Genomic DNA, 20307 nt, shown 5'->3' on the forward strand with positions numbered 1-20307 from the left:
TCACTAAACCCTGCCCCCACCCTATCCCAAGCGAATACAGATTTCTATTAAGTAATTAGTAACTATTAGTTGCTAACTCTTATCTTAAAGTTGTTCTTGTTTCTTCTCTCCCTCTTCCCCCCCCCCCCCACTGCCAAAAAGGAGGAAATAACTTCTCTATATCCAATCAAAACATTAACATTTTAAGCACTTTGATCAAGGAATACGAGCCAAATTCACGCAGCCTGTCTTTGTAACTTAACCCTTTAAATCCCCATGTTGTTCTGGTGCGCTTGTACTGTATGCACTCCAAGAAAAATGTATCTTCTCCAAAATGCAGTGTCTGTAACTAAACACAATCTGAGCAAGGTTGGATCAAAGCAATGTACAATTGAGCCATAACTTCCTTCTGTTTGTGTTTCAACTTCTTCAGATGTTAAACTGAGACTTGTAACACCTTTTCAACTTTCCACCCATGACCATTTCAAAACCATTCATGGTGCACATGTGTTACCTATTTTTCTTCCTATCTGCAGTATGTATTAGATTTCACCCAGCATTGTTCTGTCCACATTTATATTTTATTCAACTCATTCTATAATTTCTAATTTGCCTTTGAGAGGTTTTATTTGGAGAGCAATAAATTATTGTTGGAAGCCAGAAATGTTCTTATTTATTGACTTTTTATAGGAATATTGTTATTTAAGTGGAAATTTCTTGATTTCCTTTTAACCTCAGAACACTCAAGTGACAGAAGCCTGGAACAAGATTGCTCAGTCCTTTAATTGCACTCCAATAGAAGGTAAGATGTCCAATTCTGATCAGAGGAGAAAATTAATGTATCATTTTTCAGTCCTAAAAACAAAATCCCACTTTCCTCAAATGTTTTATAAACTCGAAAAGGCTTTTGGTGCGTGGAACGCCATATCCACTGAATACGAGGAACATCCACACTTTGCAAGTGGGAGCAGGTTGTACTTGGTTATGTTTGGGGTGGAACTGTAATCAGGAGATTGGGTAAACTTGCATACTATTCATGTACTTCCCAGGAGCCACATTCGGTGTATTTGGAGAAGGGTACAACTTCACTGCTTGACTCAGACAGTGGATCTGCTTCCCAGCAGATTGCAAGTACTCAGCCTGAAAGATTAAAATACTAACAGCCACATTTTTGGTCTCCTTGAATGAACAGTAATACATTCCCTAAGGTTAACAGGTATCAACGTAATGCCGACAGGTCCTCCAGTTGCCTGAAGTTATGGGGCTTGTGAATGGAGTTGCTCTTAAGTCAGACTCATTTCACAAAAGTATTAATTACACTACAAGGATGATTGCACTTAAACTGAGAAGCAGTAACTTCAGTTTGCCCACTGTTTGGAAGGTGAACAGAGGTGGGAGCTAAATATTCTAGGGCATTTAACATTTGGGAAACACTGGTAAAAAGGAGGAGGGGGTAGCTCTGTTAAAAAGGGATGACATCAGTACAGTAATTAGAAAGAATCCAAGCCTAGCAGATATTTCTACAGAATTAAATCAGTTTGGGTTGAGCTAAGAAATAGCAGTGAGCTAAAAATGTGGGTTTTTAGGTCTCTGAATGGTGGTTACAGTATACTGTGTGGTACATATGAAGAGACGTATGTAATGGGTAATATCGTAATTAAGGGGGAATCTTTAATGTACTTATAGACTGGGTAAATCAAATTAGTACTTACAATTTAGAGGATGACTTCCGGAATGTATGAGCGATTTCTAGATCAGTATGTTGAGGAACAACTAAGGAGCAGACTATTTTAGATCTAACAATAAAATTTAAAAATGATAGATTTATGAAATCTGAAATAAAAACAAATGGGAAAATAGCAGGTCAGGAAGCATCACTGGAAAGCAAAACTGAGTTAACGGTTCAGATTGAAGACGCTTTGTCAAAATGTATTATTGTGTTTTTTTTAGATTAAGGTTAAATTAATAATCTTGTCTAAAGGGGTGTGGTCCCTAGGGGAAAGTGACCATAATATAATAGAATTTTACATTAAGTGGGAAAGTGATACTTTCAATCTGAAACCAGGGTTTTCAATCTAACCAAAGGGAGCTATGAAGGCATGAGAGCAGGTTGGCTATATGTGGGGGGGGGGGTGGTTAAATATGGATAAAGTAAAAGGGAAGGAGCGTGCAGGAGAGGTTACCGAAGTCTCCAGAATAAAGAATAAGACAAAGCTTAGAAGGGGATAGGAATTTAACTTCAGGCAGCATGGAAACAAATTTGAGAAGAAGGGTGGTAAATACAGGACAGAAGGTGCTATATTTGAATGCACGCAGTATACAAAATATATAGCGCAGTTAGAAATTGGCAGGTATGACATGGGCATCACAGAGTCGTGGTTGAAAGAAGATCACAGCTGGGAACTAAACATCCAAGAATGCACATCTTATCGAAAAGACAGGCAGGTGGGCAGAGGGGGTGGGGTGGCTCTGTTGGTAAAAAAAAATGAAATCAAATCCTTAGCAAGAAGTGACGTAGGATCAGAAGGTGTAGAATGCTTGTGGGTAGAGTTAAGAAACTGCAAGGGTAAAAAGACCCTGATGAGAATTGTATACAGGCCTCTGAATAGTAGCCAGGATGTGGGGTACAAATTACAACGGGAGATAGAAAAGGCATGTAAAAAAGGCAATGTTATGGTGGTCATGAGGATTTCAATATGCAGATAGATTGGGAAAATCAGGTTGGCACTGGATCCCAAGAGAAGGAATTTGTAGAATGCCTACGAACTGGCTTTTTAGAGCAGCTTGTGGTCAAGCCCACTAGGGAAAAGGCAATTCTGGATTTGGTGTTGTGCAGTGAACCAGATTTGATTAGGGAGCTTAAGGTAAAGGAATCCTTAGGAAGTAGTAATCATAATATGATAGAATTTGTCCTGCACTTTGAAAGGGAGAAGCTAAAATCTGATGTATCGGCATTACAGTTGAGTAAAGGTAACTACAGAGGCATGAGAGAGGAGCTGGCCAAAGTTGATTGGAAGGGGACCCTGGCAGGGATGATGGTAGGGCAGCAATGGCAGAAGTTTCTGGGAGTAATTCAGAAGACACAGCATCAGTTCATCCCAAAGCAGCAGCAGCATTCTAAAGGGAGGATGAGGCAACTGTGGCTGACGAGGGAAGTCAAAGACAGCATAAAAGCAAAAGAGAGGGCAGACAATATTGCAAAAATTAGTGGGAAGCTTTTAAAAACCAGCAGAAGGCAACTAAAAAAGCAATAAGGGGAGAAAAGATGAAATATGAAGGTAAGCTCGCCAGTAATATAAAAGAGGATACCAAAAGTTTTTTCAGATATGTAAAGAGTAAAAGAGAGGCAAGAGTAGACATCGGATCATTGGAAAATGACGCTGGAGAGGTAGTAATGGGGAACAAAGATTGGGTTTTTTAAAAAAAATCTACCAGATAAGTTGATGAGCCTGAAAGCTGATAAATCCCCAGTATTCTGGTCTACATCCCAGAGTTTTAAAAGTGGTTGCTTTTGCTATCACCTACCAAAATTTTGTAAATTCTGGGTTAGTTCCTGTTGATTAGAGGGTAGGAAATATGATTCCCCTATTTAAGAGAGGAGGGTGAGGATGTTTTCCCTAGTTTGGAGGTCATAGGCTCAAAATATGGGGTAGGCCATTTGGGACCGAAATGAGGAAATGTTTCTTCACGGTGGTGAATGTACTGCAGAGGGCTGTGGAATTTCAGGCATTGATTGCATTCAAAATAAGGTGGATGTGTTTCTGGGCATTAGAGGAATTGGGGGATGCAGGAATAAGGCAGGAAAGTGGTCTTGAGGTGGAAGATCCGCCACGACTTTGTTGACTAGTGGGCTGAATGGACTGATACTGCTCTTTTTTTTGTTAAAAGACTAGTTCATTTGTAGTTTTATTGTGATCTTTAAGTATTAAAATTAATTAACTGAGAATGTTTGAAAGATGGTGTGTCCTAAACCATGCAACTTAAAATAGTGGAATAATATTGAATGGTGAGCTGTTGTTTGTGATGGTCCGACACATATCAAACCACTTTTCTACCTCCTAAAGTGGGAATAGAGTGATGCCATTGATAAAAACCAATATTTTTTGGAAAGGATTTGGATCGTTTTCTTAAATTCACTGCATATCACCTTACTTAAAATCACTATAGTTCTCTACTTTCTGAATACCAGAAGCTGTCAGCTCTTCAGAGGTACTTCAGTTGATGCTGGGTTCACTCTTGTACCTTGCCCAAGTCATTTATCAGGTGTGAACCTCTGGCATTATAATGAGGTTTCTACCGGAGTTCACTGGGCTGCAGTTAGGATCAGGTCATTTCGTGTTGCAATTCCTCACTCAGTTTTGCTGTGGAGCCTGTATGTTGCCCCAAAGAAGATTAGCTGTGATTGAAGCCAGGAATTTCCTGATCTGCATAGATAAACTACTTCTGAAAATGATGGAATTTTTGAAGCTGGGATTTGGTTTAATATCTCATTGGAATAAGACCTTGAGTAATGCCGTACATATTTGGTAAACATTGTATTAACCCATAAACTTTTAATTCTGTCAAGAATGCTGCCAACTGAGCTAACCTGCCATGGCATTTAGAATGTGAATTATAACTTTTGAACTGAGATGTTAGCCCAAAACCCCAATTATAATGTTAGTGAATGCTAAAGATCCGTTGACACCATTCAAAGTCTAGTTCCATCACTGCCCAATGCCACCCAGGTAGATTAATTGTTCATCTCGTTTCCCAACTGTTTGCATTTTTTTATTCTGTTGCTAACCTAACTATGATTCTAACATTCAAAGAGTAAATCCTTGTAGTTGAACCTCCTGGGTCATGCAGAGATGTTATACAAGTTTAGGATAGTTTTTTTTTGGCATTTTAAGGTTTGGGGTGGGGCACAGGTGGTTTCAAGCCGGAATATAAGTTGCATTTATTTCTGTTCAGGCATGCTGTCACACCAACTCAAACAGCACGTTATTGATGGGGAGAAAACAATCATACAGAACCCCACAGATCAGCAAAAGTAAGTTTAAAATGTTTGGCTTTTCATTACAAACGAAATGACGTACTTTTAATAAAATGCTTGTAAAGTTGATCTTCCAGGTGACATTGTCTTAAACAGTTTCTGCTCTGTCAAAGGAAGGTTGCTTGTGGGTATCAGCGCTAATGTTTTAATTGGTACTGTGCACTGGCAGACGAGAAGGATGCTTGGGATCTGCCAGTAAGGGCATGGATGAAAAATTAAACAGCGAAATCATAGAATCATACACACAGAAACGGGCTCTTTTGGTCACCTTGTCCATGCCAACTGTGATGCCTATCTACGATATTTCCACTTACCCACATCTGTCCACACCTTGGCAGGATTCAAAACAGCTCATGGCTGTGTTGAATCCTGCCTTCCTTTAGCGTCTAAGTTATTTCAGGCGATTTGGAGCTTTGTTTACATTGTACTGAATGCAGTCAAGGGTGAATGTTAAAAGAATTAAATACAAATTAGTTTTAACAGTATGAGCCTGAGTGTATGATGCATTTACAGAGTGAGTTTCTCTAGCTAGTGGAGTGGCTTGAAGTTATTCCCAAGATTGAATGCGATGCATAGAAACGGGTCATGTAACCATCCAAGTCCATACTGCTTCCTCTCCCTTTCCTAATGAGTTAGCAAGTCTAAACCCATTGTTTGATTCTTTTTTTATATACAAGTCCGTTTCAAGCAATCTTTAAGTTCCCGTTGAAGTTTAGCTTTAACAGTATCTTATGATTACAATATGCAATAATCAATCACAGTCTATGTAAAGAAGTATTTTTTTAATAGAGAGGTAAAAAAAATACTTCTTTACATAGACTGTGATAAATTATTCCATATTGTAATCATAAGCATTTTTTATAGCAGCCTTCTATTCCAGTCTCATTGACCAATAGGAATAACACTTTTATTGTCACTTGTTTCAGGTAATGCTTAGCTCTCTTGGTTCTGGGAAAGGGTTTGGTTTTCTCAAACTGTATTGTCGTCCTGATAACATTCTTTTAAAGCTGCACTTTTTAACTTTTCCATTGTTTTGATTTCATTTCCATTATTTTGGTGTTCAAAGCTACATAAAGCCAGAATGGTCATGTACAAGTTCAAGATCACATTTTCTGCCTTTTGGATGTGAAACCAAGGAATCTGCTTCCTGCCTTTAATGCACAATGTTTGTGTATCTGCTGTTCTTTGCTCCATTAAAAATGTTAACGTATAAGGTGCATTTTTCCCCCCACTTTCAGTGAAAAATAGTTATTACTTCTTGTTGTTCTGCATAGAATAGTCTGCCCATCCTGCTAGTCTAGTTATAGCCTGCAAAATTTCTGGAATCCTCATCATAGCTTGCCATCTGCAATGTCGTTGTACCCACGACGGGACAATCTGGTGGTGATACGTGGCTCCATTTGATTTTTGGTTTTCAAATTCTTCCATCAGTGGTGGTCTAACTGTGCACCTTTTCTTGTAAAGGAAAGATCATGAAAAGACGGCATTTGAAGTACATGAAGTTTACGCTGTTGATGTATTAATTAGCACTGGAGAAGGCAAGGTGAGGAATTGGTACATAACGGGCCATGAGTTTGTGTTTTCATTTGGGGTTAGAATGAAATGTTTGCTCAAAGGAGTATACCCTCAGCCATCAGAGTGGGGGGTCTGGTTGCATGAGAATTGCTCAAAACAGACATTACTGTACATCAAACAGTAGTATTGTGTGCATAAACTTTTAAATTGCCGAACCATATGTCATCTTACCCTTTTCAATTAACAAAGTTTAGCACTGCAATTTTACACAGTATTAACATAAAATACAGCAAATATCAAATGAGTGATTGTACTCTCCATCACATGAAGTGCCAAATCTTCGATGTTGCTGCTAATCAGCTTACAACTGCACTGTCCTTTTGCATAAAGTAAATAAACACGTCTTTTCACATTCAATTTGTACAATGTGAAATAAAATTAACAGAGTTTATCTTCATAAAAGTGGAACAATCTTGAGTAGGCTCTGCATAGATTTTTATGCCTAGTCTGGGCTTAGGCTACCACTTAAACTAAAATAACTTCATTCTAAATGTCAAAAGGGCAGTCTAAGAATGTTAAGCAATTTTATGAAATTACTTAATATTCTAAGAATTTTTTTGCCAGTTGCATGGGAGTTCTGGATGCATAAATACCAAATAAATGTCAGCTTACAGTAGTTGGAATTGTGAAGGTAAAGTGTTCTCAATCAGTGGCTGGGAAAATGGCCTTGCAAACTTTGTGCGAGAGTGGCAATATGTTGCAGACGTGGAATGGTAGGTTTTTGCCCCCAGTTTAATTGTGTGAGGAGCAATGATGTGCATGTAAATCCACTAGGAGTGCAGTCTGGGCTAAAGACTGACATTAAGAGTGGAATGTATATGTGTTTACTAAATGTGCATGCTTGGTGTTTATTAAAACTTGTTTGAAAAGCATACATAAAATGCTATTATGCATTTGGACATAATGTCGCAGAATTAAATTTTGAAGTCTCGTTGATTTGTTTAGTAAGCTTTATCTTAGAAAATATGCAGGTGTAGTAAATCTTTGAAGTATTTCTGTTAATGTAATAAATAATTTGGCATTTTTGGGAGGAGCGTGGACAGCAAAATCCAGTTATTGCAACATTTACAGTACTTTTAAGTTTTCTGACTGAAAGATCAGAAACTGGTATGACATTAGCTGAACAGTTAACTCATTGTTTCTCTGAGGTAATGGTTTTTGGTATCGTAATTGGATTAAGATTCATTACGCAAGCAATTTAATTCATATTTTGCATCCAGCTTGTACCACCAATATTTGATTAAGTTATCCTTCCTGCTTTTAGATTAAACACTCGATCAATTTGCAGCAGACACATTCTTAAAGATTTTGGCACACACCATATTTTCTTGGGCGTGTTACTTTGCAAATACTCTAGTGGCCTAGAAACTTACTGCAGCGGCCTTATTTTCCACAAATGGTTTCCTATTGTAGGAGGTGTTTGAACAACTTAACCAGCAGTTCGTATATTGACCCAGTGCAACCAGAACTTCCCAGGTGGCCTTTATTCCAAGAGAAGTTGTAAAGTGCACTGAAAAGTAGTGTAGATATTTGTTTTCCAACAGTGGGAAGGAAGAGGCAGATTTGAAATCGCTGGGGGATGGGATGAAGCTGAATGGATTTGAACTGTTAAAATGCATATGAACTTGTACATGTATAAAAACAAGCTTCTTCACTCTGGTATGTCTTTAGGCAAAGGATGCTGGTCAGAGAACAACTGTGTATAAGAGGGACCCAACGCAACAATATGGTTTGAAAATGAAGACTTCTCGTGCCTTTTTTAGTGAGGTTGAAAGGAGGTTTGATGCTATGCCCTTCACTCTGAGGTAGGCCTGATATTAAGCATGTGGCTGTTACTTTATGTAACCTGGGGTTGTACTGATAGTTGATCTAACTCGATGTAATATGGGGATTTTCCTCAATCCTCTGCACTCAATGTTAAATCGTCCAATTTTTCTCAAACTTGAAACATAAGGTTTGCAATTGCAGCTTCTTTAGGATGCTGGTAAAGCTAGGATTTCTTTTCAAAGGGCGTTTGAGGATGAGAAAAAAGCCAGGATGGGAGTTATGGAGTGTGCAAAGCATGAACTTCTACAGCCATTCAGTGTACTATATGAGAAGGAAGGTAAGACCCTCTGTGTTAACTACAGGTCACCCCCAGGTTACGACAGGTTTCCGTTCCTGTGAACTGTTCGGGTGATGTGGCTGTGAACAGAGTTCCCACACAGCAGGAGATGCCTGCAGCCCAGCAGCAGCCGGCAAATCCATCCCTCTGGTCTCCCAAACACTCACTTGTATATATGGGCTGGACATAAGTGGGGCATTTGTAAGCTGGGGAGGACCAGTACGACATTGAATGATTTAAAAGTGGAAGTTTGCTTCCCTAATTTATTAAGCTGTGTAATGGTACGACCTGTTGCAATAACTCCCTGTTGACTGTGTGTTGGATAAGATTCTGTGGCTGCTGGGCAGCTTCAAATGTCATGCGTAGATGGCCATCATTCATGTGCCGTTCTTAACCCACAAGTAATTAGGTTCTTCACTGCTGATTACATCATTGTGGGACTTGGCTCCCACACACTTTCCAGCGGGGGTCTTGTTTTACCTTGGCCACTGTGCCAACCTCCTGCTTGCAGGTTTGATGATTTCCTGTTCCCTGACCAAACTTAAATTTTATTTTCAAGTGGCACATTTGAAACTCAATGATCTCAACAGCACTGATGAAATTGTAATTTTGGTTAAGTTAAATACTGGGAACATTCAGCACATGCATTGGCTTTGGATATTCTGATACCTGAAATGGCATTGTCATTTCTTGATTCCTGAATTTGAAATAATGCTTTACCTGATGTCTGTTCTTTGTTCTTCCCCAGGAGAGTTTGTAGCTCAGTTTAAGTTCACAGTTCTGCTCATGCCAAATGGTCCAATGCGAATCACCAGTGGAACATTTGAAACTGATCTTTATAAGTCTGAATTGGACATTAAGGACCCTGACCTAAAGGCAAGTTATAGAAACAAACCCCTGTTTTTTAAAATTTCTTCTACAATCAAAAGCAGATTTCAAAATAACGTAAAACTTTACAAAGTTACATATCAGCTTTAAGTTTTTTTTTACCCATTCTGCTTGCAGCATTTTTGTTCTCCAGTTTCATCTGGAAATACTTGGGGTTTTCATGAACTTGCATTGCTGTCTTTCTCTAACCTTGCTTTTTGATCTAGAAGCACAAAATAAACCTTACGTAAAGCTGCGCTCTGACTCTAACCTGTAGTGGTGTAGAGGTTTGTAAGCGAAGCTGTTTACAAAAATGGTTTGCTACCCTTTTTTTTGAAGATTGGCTGGAGTGGCTTCTTACTTCCTGAAATGAGGATTACTGATTTTTCTTTTGTTAATCACACACACCCTGTGTTTATGGTTGAGCTGATGGGACTGTCTATAAGTTTTCAATCTGTATGATAAGCATGAGTCTAATTGGAATAGTTGATGGCTTGAAGCAGAAACACCTGATCCTCTCCCCACACATACTGTCTGACCTGGGCATTCCCAGCAGTTTCTTTTGTCCTGGAATATCCGGTTTTAAACAGACTGTGGAAATTCTACCAAATACTATATGGAAACCAGAAAAGTTCTGTTCTGAAACTCTACGACTAGTGTCTTGTGTTCATTCCGCGGTAGCAACCGCTACAAGCAGTGCTTTACCACTTCACAAAACCAACGTAGATTATTTGAAGCCCAATAGCTTCATAATTATCAGTAATAGATTCTCAAAATTCCAGTCTGAGAAAATCCCCAGCTCTAGCAGAAATTGGCCTAGATTTTGCCCTTGAAAAGACAGTCATGAGGTACGAAAGGGTTATGGTTGTTACTGGACTAATATCCATAAAAATACATTGGTTCAATGATGTTCTTCAAGAAAGAAAATCTGTTGTCACTTCAAACCCTTGGGAATCAACCATTTTGCTAAATGCCCCCATATGGAAGGGCCCAGCAAACTATTCAAGGGTGATGGTGGAAGGTCAATAAATGCTGCACCTTGCCAGCAATGGCCACGTTCTGTTTAAATGCACAAAGAGTTTGTCCGTTCTCAAAGCAATCCGATCGATCATATTCCCCCACATATTTCCCCATTCTCTCTCATGCCCATCAACTCCACTCTGATTACTGCAGGTGATTGGTAGGGGAAATCAATTAACCTACCAAGCGGCACATCCAGCGCACCCAGGGGAAACCCGTGTGGTCACAGGGAAAATATACAAACTCCACAACTTTCTCCTGACAACATTCTAGTACTACACGCAAAACGTTTCTTGACGTACAAGAAGGCGAGTCTCCATCTTTTACTTTTTTCTACCTCTGTTACTTGCATTAAAACTACTCTTTTTAAATACCCACTTTAGGCCCTACTTCAAAGTTCTGTAAGCCGAAGGAATCAGAAGAGGAGGAAGAAGAAGAAGGTGGTAAGTAGCATGTTTTCAGAGCCCATTGATAATGCAGCTGCTTTCACTTCAGCTCCTGTAAGTGGATTTTGTTCTCGACATTTTAGAAGCTGTATCTTCTAATTAATCTTCCTTTGAAGAATTTTGTAATCTTGCCAATTTCTGGGGAGAGAAAAATACTCTGACAATTTGCTTGCTAGAGTAAAAGTAGTATCGTCTTGTTGCACATACATTGCAAATAGATGGAGCTTGCAGTGTTCAGTCAGGCCACATGAATCAATATATTTTTATAAGCACATTAGAATAAAAATTTAGCAACTACTCCCAAAACAATAATGTACAAACTACGCTGCATCCTAACATGGTTCTTAACAGATTGAAAATACTCCGCTTGACTAGAGTTTCTATCTAGTGTATGATCCTATTGGATTACTTGAAGTAAGCTCATCTTTTCGTTAAAAAAAAATCCTAAATACAGTGCAGCAAGTGGCCATCTTATTTTTTTTTAAATTACCTTCAGGCATCAGTAAATCATAACCACATTTGGCCTTTCTGTGCCAGAAACTAAGTCCCTCTTTTGTTTTGCAAAGTTTTCAAACAAATTAATAGGACAACTGCATTCAAATGAACAATAGCTATAAATTTTTAGTACAGAAGGTTCTGCTCGGGTCAATGTGCCTCCAATAATTGTTTGTGCCGTGCTTAGGGTTTTTGTTTCCTCTGGCCAGTAGCAGAACTGATGGGCTTTAAGCTTTGAGTCCCCCTTCTCCCAAAAGCTGTGGTGGGAAATGGTAGGTGTTGGTCGAGCAGTAATTTAATACACTTGTATGTCTTTCATCTCCAGGCTTCCCAGTGTGGACTCTCTGCCACCACTGGCAGCACCAATGAGGAGAATGAGACTGGAGACTGACCTCTGGTAAACATAGCCCCAGAACTGACCTGACCTTTGACATACTGTCTGTACCTGATGGCGAGATCCATCCCCCATTGCTGTTTAGTGTACAGCTTGTGGGACCCTTTTCACCAGCTCCTATATTCTTACACTGAGGGAGGACCACAGGACTCGCATTTATGACTGCAGACTACTTCAAAAACACAATAAAACAAAAAACAAAAAAAAATCTTTGTGCTATTTGTATGGTTTTATATTTTCTATCCAAGCAAGAGCATATGGCAAAGAGAGTAATCGGTTTTGGAGACTGAAAGGTAGCTGTTTAACTCTAACCCCAAGCCTCTCTTTTTTTCCATTGCAGTAGTTTCCCTCAGGTGTTTGTGTAGTCATCCAACTTGTCGGCTATTACTGCTAATTGAGACAGCATAATAGTCATCTAATGCTGTTTGGTCAGAACTTGGGGTGGGTGGAATGGTGCGGTGGGGTGGGGGGGAGGTTCTTGGATTAAAACATTTTTAAACTGTATAGCTTATTAGAAGTCAGTTTCCACCTTTTTTGTATCCACTTTTATGAAATATTGCCAATTTCCCCAATTACCTGTTGTGGTTATTAAATATGCTGCAAATGTTGTTGGTCATTTCTCCAGTAGAGTTTTCTGTAGACTCGAAACAGCTCAGGATAAACTGAAAACGTGCATTGCAAAGCTATTATTAATTATCCCAAGCAATTCAGAAGGATTCGGCAATCTCCAGAAGACTGGGAAATTTAAAAAAATGAATACCATGTTTAATTGTGACCCTCCGAATGATGGGCCAAATAGCTATCGACAACAGACCAGTTTGGAGTCCATGTACATTGTTTCTGTACTGTGAAATGTTCTTTTTTCTTTCTCTATCTCGTATTTTTGGGGAAGAGGGAATTTACATTTTACAGACCTGATTTGCAGGATTGGAAGTGTACTTGTGAGCAGAGGCCGAATTGATGCAGATTTATATTGTATAATGAATTGTGTGGTTCTGTCTGATTCCGGTGTCTTTAACGATTGGCTGGTATTCTGTTGATGTTTGCAAATGCAGCCCCTACCTTTTTATTTAAGAACAAAAATAGCGTGCATACCAAACTGGAATAAGGACTCTTGTTGTGCTAGCCCATACCATCAATGACTTCTGTGTGTTTGTGTGAGATAGGAGCTCCGTGTAATACCATGATTTGTTTTGGGTCACTGTGGGGATTAAATAAATAAGTGAATATTAATCCTGTATTTGGTTTGTCTTGCTTCATGTCCCCCGCCACTTGCTGCAAAGCCTTTCAGTCATTAAAGCACCCTTAGTGTAATGTGATTCTGGTTATAATGGATGATTCCCACCCTTAAAGGATGTTGTTGATTATAATGGTTCCTTTGTGATTGCACCACACTACTAACGAACTACCACTTGGTGCGCACGGCCTTCACAGGCAGCAGTGCTTCCTTGTTCATCTGTTGTTGCCCTGGTACTGACCTGGAGCAGCTGCTGGGAGTGATCTGGCACTGTTAGTGCAACATGGCTGTCCACCGTCTGCTTTTGATACTCAAAATATGCAGTCTATGCATTTTTAAGTCATTTGAATAAAAAGCTCAATTGAAGATATTTTAAAAAGCGTTTGTCTTTTTTGTGCTGAATCCAAAGGGATTTTGGAGGTGCTTTAATGTGGAGTCGAGATATTGCAGCTGGACATAATTAGTCTGTTGCAATTTTTTTTCTATATAGGAATTTCTCTCAACCTTGTCTCTTGCTAGTGATTTTAAATTTTAGGACATTTTTCACTACAATTTCTTCACTCAGTGGAACTTTCTCTTTACACTTCTGAATTTTAAACTTGTTTATTGAAGCTCCTACTATCCTTCTCTACTGTGTAGTGGAAATAAACCTTGTGTCAAAAGTTCCTCAAAAACATGTAGGAGTTAAGCCAGCATCTCCTTTGTTGGTATGGGATTTTTATCTGGCTAGTTGCTTCAAACAAAAAAATCTGTTAAACTTCTGTAAAATACAACTTGTTTTTAAACAATTCTACACAGGCTGTCTTTAAACCAAACCTCTTAATTCTTAGTAATTGGATTCCATTGAAAATGGACTTGCTCTTTTCTGGATCATCCTGCTTTTCCTTGATCAGTGAGGTTGCTACCTTGTGACGTTAATGTTCACTTTTCCAACCTAATGTTTATAGTGATTCCATGCATTTGTACAATTCATGTTGCTGGGCAATGCCATGTTTGCAAATATCCCACTTCAGAAAGGATTCCAACAAATAGTTTTTAAAAAATGCAGCCAGGACAAACAAACTTTGAACTTGATGTTGGAGATTTGCACTTAAAAAGTGTCCATCGTTCACACCCCAAGTTACTACAATGTCCAGTCATATGAACAGCAACAGGAGAGGCTCCTGACTAGTTTTCTTGCACGCCCTTGAATCCCCATGCAGAATTGATGTTCCTTTTGTAGGCGAACCGTGCACCCCGTACAACAGCTTCATGCACTCGGTTGCAGCAGTAACTGATGTGATTATTAAACGGACCCATCAAGACAAGGAACAAATGCCTCTGCTGAGTTCAGCAGAAAACTGTAGCAGTTATTGGAATAATTTGGTTTTCAGGGCCCCTCCCACCATCACCATTGTGTGCTGACGGAACATTTCTAGTGTTCTGTTACAGCATCACTCCAAACAATGTTTGACAGAAGTCCCAATATCCACATTGCATTAAATATGAACTTTGGTCATACTTCTACTTGAGCTTCTCTTTACCACTGTGCACAAGTGTTAGATGATTTAAAAGACTGACCCAACCCAGTCTTCCTCCCCCCCAACCCCTGTGCTTTTTATATGGTGCATTAAGTTTTTAATTAATTTACAGCATGTGGCCAGGATTTCTCCCTTCTCATTGCACATCAAGCATCCCCCAGATGAAGGATTGATTCTAAATTTTTCGTAAAATTAAAAGGAGTCGATTTGACATTTGGCTTAATAATAGAATCAACAGGAAAGTACAAAAACAAACTGTTGGCAGACAAGGGCTATTAATGTGATGTCAGTGGTTTAAATAATCTTGCGCACTCACTCCATTTTATCCCTACACTGAATTCAGAAAGTGCGACACCTTGACCATTTAAGGCAGACGGTGTATATGTAAGTTTAGCCAAGTGCAACACGGGCGCACACCATTTGGCACACTGTATTTGCTCTGTTGAGGAACGATGGTTAGTTCCTCCCCTGCCCCTACTGTGCTTTTGTTTTGCTATTGTCCTGCAATTGTTTTCTCCATGTGTATATTTAAAGGCTACTATTGAACCTGTATCTGCACTGTCGGGCAGTAAATTCCAAATTCCACTCGTTACACAAAAAAAATGTTCCTTCTCGTCTGTTAATCGTCTTAAATCTGTGGCCTCTGGTAATCGGCCCTTCGGTCCTGAATTACTCTATTCCTGTACAATAAGCAGATAAGTCCAGCAAGTTTAAGGTTTAGGTCTCAAACAATGTTTTGATAATTTCAGATTCTGGTACTTTTTGGTTTTGGTGAAAATATAAACAAGCTTGCCAATAATGTTTTCTAGTGTTAATGACATTGTGGACCATATTGTAAATTGGCCGGAGGTGAGTGACAATCTTTCTCCCCTGTTCTCACAACTGCACAAGACAACTGAAGTGATTCCTTTCTGGTTTGAGGCTGCATTTTAAAAATGTCCTCTTTGCACTAGCTGTGCTCTTCCGTTCTCTTTCCCTGTAACAGTAGAAATTTACATGCTGTATCCTGCTTTCAACGTAATGAAACATCAGGATGCTGCACAGCAATGAAATTGGACCGGAATTAACACTGAGCTCTGAAGCAGCCCCAGAAACAGTGAATGAAAGTCTTGTTGGAGGTAAATTTTAATGGAGAAGGGAGAGGGGAACAGTTCTGGGAAGGAATGGCAGAACGTATGGCCTTGATGACTGAAGGTTATGGTGGCTGATCGACACTTTAATGTTGATTACACAATTAAAGTGAATAATTTTGTGCTTGGACCACAGTGTTGGACCAAATGATGGATTTGCAAGCTTGCTGATGGTACTAAACAAGGCAGGGTTGTGAGTATGGGGGAGGATGTAAAGTGGCTTCAAGGGATGAACTGAGTGAGTGGGTGAGAAGATGGATTATGAGGAGAAAAATGTGAGGTCATCCACTTCACAAAACAGAGTCTTGTTGATTGGTGAAAGATTGGACAGTGTCGATGTTCAAAGGGGGCTGTGTGTGCTTGTTCGCAAGTCACTGAAGGCCAACGTGCAGGTGCAGCGAGTAAGAGGGCAAATGATGTATTGGCCTATAGAGCAAAGGGATTTAATTACACAACTAAGGAAGTCTTATGGCAACTGTGTAGGGCCTTGGTGAGACCACAGTTAGAGAATTGTGTAGTTTAGGTCTCATTACCGAAGAAAGGATGTACTTGTCATAGAGGGAGGTCAGTGTAGATTAACTAACTAGTTCCAGGGAAAGTGGCTTTGCCATAAGGAGAGATTGAGTGGACTGGCATTCTCAAGAGTTCAGAAGAATAAGAGGATATATCTCATCAAAACCTCCAAAATTATTAAAGAACTTGAAGGGCTAAATGCAGGGAGGATGTTTACCCTGGCTGAGGAGTCTAGGACCAGGGGACACAGTTTGAGAATCAATAGGAGAGAATTTCTTCACTCAGAAGGTGGTGAATTTGGAATTTTCTACCCGGAGGGCTGTGGATGCTCAGTTCTGTTCATTCAAATAGAATCAAGATTTCTGGACACAAAAGGAATCGAGGGTTATGAGGAAAGTGTAGGAAAATGGTGCTGAGTTACAAGATCTGCCATGAGCTTGATGAATGGTGGAGCAGGCTTGAAGACAGCAGGCCTACTCTTTCTTACAGTGTTGGGTACATGTAATTGATCACTCCAGGAATAGGGGCATGCACAGGAATTTGAATTCATTGCTTTTGGAGGGGCACATTGAACACATGCTATATGCATACATTTTCTGTTTTATTTCAGACTTCCTGCATTTTGCTTTTGAATTTTCCTTCATCGTGATTATAGTGTTCATTGGGCTTGGGTCAGTGCTCCTTCTGCCCTCACTTCATCTTCTCGTCCATCCTCCACCCATACCTGTCTAAGACTGAGTTATTCATGACTCAGATCAGTGGTCCATAATTTTTTTGTATGGGTTAGAGTGACAATCCATATCACTTCTGCAGGTCACTCATGTTTCAGTTAATCACAAATAACCAGACGCTGATATTTTTAGTCACGTACATGGAGACAAATTCTAAAGTTTATAAACGGCCTAATTTCTGTTGAAATTACTGTTAAACACGTTGATAATGGTTCTCATTCAAAATGCAATGAACTCTAATTGTTTTTGTGTTTGACAAGATAATTGACTCTAAATTATTTTTAGAACCTTGCAGTCTTGGAGCCACTAGCAGTCTGGGATTTTGATCCTACCAACATCTCATTGTGGGTATTTACATAACCACTGCATTACAAATCAAACATTCCTTTGGAAAGTATACAGCATGGACTGGCCCTGCTTACTTTTAAAAAAAAACATTCAGTTTTCTCTCCTAGCCTCCTCTCTGAATTGTATTTGGGCACTTGTGTCTGTTTATTCTTTATTAAACATCTCATTTGAGATGGGATTAACTTCCTCTCTTTAGGGAGAGGTGAAAAGCAAATGACAATTTAAAAATTTTGCAGATGCTGGAAATCTGAAATAAAAATAGAAAATGCTGGAAACACTTAGCAGGCCAGGCAGCATCGGTGGATAGAGAAACGGTTAATGTTTCAGGTCAGAGCCCCGATTATTCTGCAGGTGACTGTGAAGCTTAAATTCTTAATTAAAAATACTCTTTCTTATTGCCAAACTTGTATTTATAGGTGAAGGCTCCAGTTTTGAAATTTTATTTGCAATGATGAAGTAAAAAATGTTTGCATGTTTCGTAATTCTGAAGATGTGTTCTGAAAGAAAAGGTTATGTTAAAGCGTACTTTACCTTGGAGCCTGTTAAGTACTTTTAGACATGAAGTGTATGCCGGGGGTTTGTCGGCTTTGGGGTATAGGTGGAGGGAATAAAAATTTCCGCTGGGTCGAGTCGGATCGGGATGGGCTGGACCTTTATAATAAACATGTTCCCAACCAAAGGACCAAGTTGGGTGCAAGGATGTAGGGGCCTTGCTGCTGGGTAGGGTTGAGCACATGCTGTGTTTATGGGCTGGGATGGGTTCCTGAAGAGGGTCGATCAGCAAAGAAAATTATGGATCCTCAACCTTGGTTGGTTTGGGTTGGCAGTGATTGGGTCTTAATTTAGTACCTGAGCTGGCCTCCACTTTAGCTCCTGATCTTCCTCGCCCCAGGTACTTGTTTCGCTTCGACTTGTCAGGTGCATTTATCAGGAGTTTCCAAACCACCGAAAGAAGTCGTGACCTGCAGGATTTCAGTTTACCCGATCTGATGCAAACATAATCGTCCCAATGACTTAAGTTTGCAAGTATACTTACAAAAAGCCAAATACGGTGGATGCTGGACATCCGAAATAAAACAGAAAATACTGGAAACAGGCAGTCAGCATCTATAGAAAGAGAGTTAAGTTTATGACCTTCTGATGAACAGTCATCGACCTGAAATGTTTTGTCTATTTCTCCCTTCACAGACACACGGCTGCCAGTATTTAACTAAACAACTTACCACAGTACATCCGGAGTAAACTCCTAACAAGTAGACCAGTAAGACCACCTATCCACTTGGTTCTTGAGGTTACTTGGAGGCTCCAGGACACACCAGAAAGAAACATCTAGCAACCAACCCTGATTTAATGTCGGACTCCAATATGGGCAGAAATGTATGTGTGTGTGGATTCTAAACCTTTACAACTAATGCTAAAGAAACATAGTGCGATGTGATTTCTAATGCCAGAGTTTATTCCGTCTCTGAATGCGGGTGCTCGTGGTCAGTGTGTGATACAATGTTGGTGTTCAGTCCTACAGGAGACTTTCCTGCCTTCTCCCTCCCTCCTCCTCTGGTTGGACGGTGAGTGAGAGACACCACCAGAGGGCAGCGTTAAGCTAACAACCCAATCTTTTCAGGGATCCACGCTGTTGCTATCGGTATACTACAGTTTGGGAGGAATCATCAGCAACTTTAAATAGTTGATGGGATGTAGGAAGGAGGGGATTTCAACAATACCATTAACAGGTGAGAACCACTCAAATGTTGCGCCCCTTTTGCAACACACTTAAACAATCCCTTTTCCTTTGAATAATATTTCATTTAACAGCAACTTTCCTTCGCTTGGGCTTCCCCTTATCAGTTTGTGGCTCCATTTTGCTGCAAACCCCCATGACAACCCTTCCTCTGTAGCATGCGCTCCTGTTATCTGAGAGCATCCCAACTTTCAGAGCTCCCTGCTGCATCACGTTCCACGTTTCCTTGTTTGGAATCCATCTGCCGTAGTAAAGTAATTGGGCTAATGCCAAGGTTACTTTAGATGTGTGCGAGGGGACTCTGTGACATCACTTCGAGCAGTTGTATCTTCAGAGACACAAGCAATTCTGCAGATGCTGGAATCTGGAGCAACACACCAACTGCTGTAGGAACTCAGCAGGTCAGGCAGCATTTATGGAGGAGAATAGTTGAGGTTTTGGGCCGAGACCCTTCATGTGTCCTGGGGGGAGCAAACAGAAACCACAGCTGCTGGCATTCGGAAATAAATGCTGAAACCGAGACAGCATCTTTTGCAGAAATGAGAAATCTTGGCTCTGGGGCTGCATCAACCTTTCTGGTCATGTGGATATCTGTTGCAACCTCACCCACTCTGGCTGTCTATGACCAGATCTTAAAGATAGATGCTATGTCTGAATCCACTGTACCTTGGCACACAATGAGTCCCAGATCTCCTGGAATACTTCTTCCCCCATGCTCCAAACCATGCAGCGCCTCCTCCCAAAGAGCCTCAACCTCTTTCCCCTCCCCCCCTCAAATCCCCTTCCCCAATGAACTCCTACCCACATTTACAAAGTACCTGGATGAGCACTTAAAGCACTGTAACCAGCAGGGCTGCAGACTGAGAACTCGGGTGTAAAATTAACATGTCCAGTTTTGGCCAGCATGGAGGTGATGGGCCAAATGGCCTCCTGCACACCAAACTTCTCTGTGTGAATGAACCACTGCCCGACTCTGGACTAATGTCGTAGAATGGTTACGGCGTAGGAAGAGGGCATTTAGCCCACTTGTGTCTTCAGAAGCTCTCTCTCCCACAGCAATCTCCAGTTCCATCCGCTGGCCCTTTTCCACAGCCTTGCAAGTTTATTCTCCAGCGTACAGTTCCCTCCTGAAGGCCACAGTGGAACCTGTCTCCTCCACGCTTGCAGGTAGTGTT

General features: G+C 40.2%; 1 protein-coding gene across 1 annotated transcript in view; it reads left to right on the forward strand.

Annotated features, from left to right (window-relative positions):
- Nucleotides 1-13522, forward strand: part of LOC127567045 (proliferation-associated protein 2G4-like) — a 29974-nt gene extending 16452 nt beyond the window's left edge. The window contains exons 6-13 of the mRNA XM_052009698.1: nt 718-781; nt 4933-5011; nt 6479-6557; nt 8261-8394; nt 8599-8693; nt 9442-9569; nt 10964-11023; nt 11847-13522. Of these exons, the coding sequence (XP_051865658.1) occupies nt 718-781; nt 4933-5011; nt 6479-6557; nt 8261-8394; nt 8599-8693; nt 9442-9569; nt 10964-11023; nt 11847-11912 (705 nt within the window). The 3' untranslated portion in view covers nt 11913-13522. The remainder of the gene's footprint in view (nt 1-717; nt 782-4932; nt 5012-6478; nt 6558-8260; nt 8395-8598; nt 8694-9441; nt 9570-10963; nt 11024-11846) is intronic.
- The last annotated feature ends 6785 nt before the right edge of the window (nt 13523-20307 follow it).

Source organism: Pristis pectinata, chromosome X (genome assembly GCF_009764475.1).
Source record: "Pristis pectinata isolate sPriPec2 chromosome X, sPriPec2.1.pri, whole genome shotgun sequence".
NCBI classification, from domain to species: domain Eukaryota; kingdom Metazoa; phylum Chordata; class Chondrichthyes; order Rhinopristiformes; family Pristidae; genus Pristis; species Pristis pectinata.